This window comes from Humulus lupulus, chromosome 4 (genome assembly GCF_963169125.1).
Source record: "Humulus lupulus chromosome 4, drHumLupu1.1, whole genome shotgun sequence".
Lineage (NCBI taxonomy): Eukaryota > Viridiplantae > Streptophyta > Magnoliopsida > Rosales > Cannabaceae > Humulus > Humulus lupulus.
In genome coordinates this window covers 250,507,050-250,511,966 of record NC_084796.1, presented here as the reverse complement: position 1 = coordinate 250,511,966, position 4,917 = coordinate 250,507,050, and the positions used below count along the sequence as shown (strand labels likewise).

The 4,917-nt window shown below is 30.9% G+C and overlaps 1 protein-coding gene across 1 annotated transcript; it reads right to left on the bottom strand.

Annotated features, from left to right (window-relative positions):
• Positions 1 to 496: 496 nt before the first annotated feature.
• Positions 497 to 3,714, bottom strand: LOC133831738 (zinc finger protein CONSTANS-LIKE 6-like). The gene is made up of 2 exons (XM_062262138.1): positions 2,366 to 3,714; positions 497 to 1,108 (listed from the first exon to the last, which is right to left on the bottom strand). The coding sequence occupies exons 1-2, from the start codon at positions 3,494 to 3,496 to the stop codon at positions 842 to 844; spliced, it is 1,398 nt and encodes a 465-aa protein (XP_062118122.1). The 5' UTR covers positions 3,497 to 3,714; the 3' UTR covers positions 497 to 841.
• Between the last annotated feature and the right edge of the window lie 1,203 nt (positions 3,715 to 4,917).

Here is a 4,917-nt window from a genome sequence, read left to right as displayed (position 1 = left end):
ATAACTTGAGTTTTGTAAGTTTTTAAGTCAATAATATCTCCTCATGTTAATCAATTCTTAACTTAATAAATCTATCTTAATTCTTGTTGATGAAATCTCGCATTAATAACAAGGGTGATCAGGTCCCACATTGCTTGGATAAAAGTCTTAGGAACAAAAAATATATAAATAGAATCTACACCAATATTTTATTTCAACCAAATTTTATCTTAATCATATATATATATATATATATTATCCCTGCAATTTTACTATTTAGAATAAAAATTATCAATGTAAAGAGTTGAAAGACAAAATAGTAATAATGGAAATTTATCTTGTTATTAACGATATTAAATTTGAGATTATGGTTAAATTACAATAATTATTATTATCTCATTTTATTACTTCTTCTTGTATGAGATGTTAGCAACACAGATATATATTTAGTAAGTAGAAAAAAATAGTAATACAAGATAAATTAAAAGAATAAAAGGACTAAAAAACAAACAAAATGTGTACACATATAATATAACTAAAATTGAATCAATATACACATTAACTATACATATATACTAAACGACACCGTACCATCCACCATTTCTGCTTGCAAATAAATTTTTGAGAAATGGATCTTTAGTACATTTAGATGTTACAACGAAATGTAAGTAGAAAAGAAAGAAAAGCTATAGCTACCATACATATATTACATCAGATTTATTCCATAAAAGGCCAATCAAACAAACAGTTTGATTTCCAATTTTGCCAAAAAAAAAAGCAAGGAAATTATATATAAACAAAAAGATATTGAAGCTAATTAACAAAGGCACAAATTTGGAAGATTAGCTAGCTTGATTAGGTGTTATTTGGTGGTCATCATGAGCTGGTTATTATTAGTACTCATGAAAGATGATCTCTTAACGAATCTGCCTTTCATTCTAGGCCGTTTCTCGGCGTTGAGTTTCCTAACCTCGTACCTTATTTTCTTGGCGAACAATCTTGTTCTTCTCTTTTCTCTGTACCTCGAAACCCTAGCTTCTCTCCCTCCGACCTCGTTATTACTTCCTTTTCCTCCTCTAGTCATTAGATTTTTACTCTCGTTGTGACTGTAATTTGTTTGCCACATATCCTGAAAATTAAAACATCGCACAACAATAAAAAACAATGAGTTTGATTTTAAATAAATACAATTAATTAAAAAAAATGATCACTTTACTTTTTGTAATATTTAATAGCATAGTATTACACTTACATATAATAGCTACAAATCTTAACTTGTGGAGATATTAAAGACACATAGCTTATCTATGTATGCTTTAGTGAATTCATAAAATATCTAAAATTTAATTCTTTTTTTTCAACTTAGACCATATCTTTTTATATAAAAAAATGTGTAGATAACGAAACTTTTTTATTTTAACGGTTTTTTTTTGTTAATTTTAATGGAATATTTTAAATATTTAACGAAATACATCTTTAAAATTAATTAAAAATATATATTTATTAATTATATTAATATAAATTCAAATAGTATAAAATATCATTATAATAATATTTAATATAAAATTACATATTTAATAATTATATTAATATAAATTCAAATTTAAATTCAAATATTATAAAATATCATTATTATATTAATATATCATACAAAACTACATATTTCATAATTATATTAACATAAATTAAAATATTATTATAATAAAATTTAATCATAATTTTTTTACTAATTATATTAATATAAATTTAAATATTGTAAAGTATTATTATTCTCATAATATTTAATACTTATATTAATATAAATTTAAATATTATAAAATATCATTATAACAATAATATATAATGCATAATCTTAATTTTTATTAAAACAATTATCATTTATATTTAAAAAAAATTATCATATTATATATATATTTTAAAAAAATCATAAACAATATTTTGATTTAATTTTTCTTTTAATAATATGTTTATGTCAATTTTTTTTATATAATATTATTTATTTATTTAAAATTTATATGTCAATCATACAAATTTAATAAAAATTATTAATAAATTCTATAAATAAATCTAACCAAATTTTTGTTTGGATCTAGTATATATATATATATATATAACCTTTTAGATTTGTTATAATTAGTACAATAAACCTAATAAAAAAATACAACAAAACATCGTTAATTTTCTTACACGTAAGAAATTTAAAAATTAAGAACGAAAACTATATAAATTAGAAAGAAAAAAAAAAGACAGATATTTTCACAATTGATTGATATATTATTTTCAAATAATTTCCATTTCTAAAGACGTTACTATAAATGTCAATTCAATAAATATATGTGGTCTGAAAAATAAAGCAATAATAATAATAATAATGAATATTTGTTACCATATAATGAGGCCAACCGTGGTCCGGGTCAACCTCTGGTCTGGTTCCGGTGGTCCATGGGGATCCTTGGCTGGCCCAGGCAGCGATGACTGCCTCATAGTTCAGCCTCAGAACTATCTCACTCTCCTTCTTCTTCTTCATGCTCTCATTTACCATTTTGCCCTCACCGCCGGCCACCTGATCACCTGACAACGTTAACTCTTCATACTCAAACTTCTCATCACTCAAACCATCAAAACCTATGCCTGAAGCTTCCATTAACATCCCATCTTCTTCTTCTTCAACTTTGATCACTCTCGCATCTGCTGCTTCTTCTTCTTTACAATCCAAAAGCTCCATTATTCCAAACCCGTTGATTTCATGGTCACACGAATAATCTTCCTCCAGCGACCCTCCTCCTCCTCCACCGCCGCCGAGAAGGTTTTCTACGTCGGCGGCGAACTCGGCCAGCTCTAACTCCGATGGTAGAAACCCTAGAACCTCATGCTGGTCGTCCATAATGGTTCCATGCTGATCGTTATGATCTTCATCAGCCACCGTCGATTCTGTCATCTGATCATCACAACGGTCGTGATCATCAATATCATCATCGCCGATACTCATCGGATTGCAAAGCTCTGCCGCAAATGGATCGAAGATAGGAACCCGGTAAAGCAACTGCTCATCTTGATCTTCGTTCGCACCATCATAATTCAGCAACTGATCAATATCATCATCACGATTATATTCTTCTCCTTCGTTACTCATCTCCGGAACCAAAGGCAACAGAGGTTCACGACGATGATGATGATGATGATGATTCATCTCTTCTTCATCTTTCTTCACTTGTTTCGTGGCCGCTCTGTTCCGAGGGGTTCGCGCTCTGCGTGTGAACCCCCGGAGCCAAGCAGGGGAAGAGGACTTATCGTCCCAAACCCCGAGCTTGCTACCCTTAAAGGAGGAAGTTTGGAGGCGAACCCTTTGGTGTCTGCCGGCCAATTGGTTGGCGGTGTGGACTGAGGCGTCGCAGGACTGGCAAAGGAAGGCATCGTCGGCTGCACAGAACCAGCGCGCGCGCACTCGCAGGCAGCTGTCGCAGGCTCGAGCAGTCTTGCCAGCCATGGCATTTGCAGCCTTCTTTTCACTGATCATTGTTACTCAAAATACAACAAACAAACACTATTGATTTTCTTGAGGAGGCAAAGCAGAGAATATATCATGCATGTAATATAGTTCTATAATTGAGAAAATCTCTCTTGGGAAGGAATTTTGAGAGCCTATAGAGACTTGTTCATATATGTATGTTTGATTTTTGAAAGGCTTAAAACCCCAAAAAAAAAATGGTTCAATTATTTGAGTGTGGGGACTGTGAGAGTGAATGAGAATGAGACTCTGTTGTAGTAGTGTTTATTGCCCTTTGAGAAGTAGATGTATCCATGTATGGGACCCCACAAATAGGTCTTATCTAAGTGGTGATTGGCTAAGAGGTGAAACTCCATCTTGTTTTTTGATTTCTGATTGGTTGGGTGTCTAACGAAGAGGATTCCTTCATAAGAATCCAAATGGGGAATTGCAAATTCTCTCTCTTTCCTCTACTTTTGTTTGTTTACTTAGAAATTTTTTTAGTGAGAGTAATTAAGACCCTTTTGTTGTAATGTTTCTTCTTTTTTATATCTCCTATTGTTCAATTATATTTGCATCAATAGACCCTTTAAAAACGATTGTTTATAGTGGTCCCCTCCCACTTTTGGTTACTTTCTTTCACATGAAAGGTCATTCTGCTTTGGATAATAATGACCAATATGGCTTTTTAAGTATGGCTAAGAGCAAATTATGAAGAAGAAAATGGCATTTTGTGTGTATAACACAAACTCTTGAGACTCCTCTGTGACAGGTTATTTCGTTAGTTATCTGAAATGAATTTTGAGCCATAACATATATATATATATATGCCAAATTAATATGTGTTTATATATGTGTAAATGCATATATAGAGAAAAAAATAAACGAGTTTTGTTTGGGGGCCACCAGTGGATCTGGAACTTACCCAATTGGGGGCCACTTTTGTATGTGTGGTGAACCTTGCAATTGACCTCAGATGTGATGTGTGGCTCGTTTGAGACATTTCACACGTACCATGCATATTGCTAAAGAGCAATAACAGAATCAAATACTCTAAAAAGAGAAATTGAGAATTGCTATAAAGTGCAAGTGTGGTGTACAGTTCAGGGTGTTATATTGTTATTGGTGTAATTTATTATTGAGTCTAGTATATTTTTGATTTAGTAGTATAAAAAATTCTAACCACTTATAATGTGTCACCTCATACAGTGTTGACCATTGTATAGTGTCTAATATATTGTTGTACACAAAAAAAGTGAAAGACAATTAGTTTTCACTATGCGGGTGTTTGGTTTGGTGAGAATGTGAATATCAAATCTAACTTATGTTTGGTAAATTTATTTTTAATAATTTGGAGTATGTGTTTCCTAGTATGTCACATTTTTTAACTTGGTTTGAGAGTAATCTTAATTTTAGACAATTAAATTTCACATTCTTTTAATCTAAATCAT

Excerpts from the sequence above, each read along its gene's own strand:
- LOC133831738 (XM_062262138.1), bottom strand. The coding sequence starts at position 3,496 with ATGATCAGTGAAAAGAAGGCTGCAAATGCCATGGCTGGCAAGACTGCT. Across the intron at positions 1,109-2,365 it reads ACGGTTGGCCTCATTATATG|GATATGTGGCAAACAAATTA; the intron begins GTAACAAATATT and ends TTTAATTTTCAG.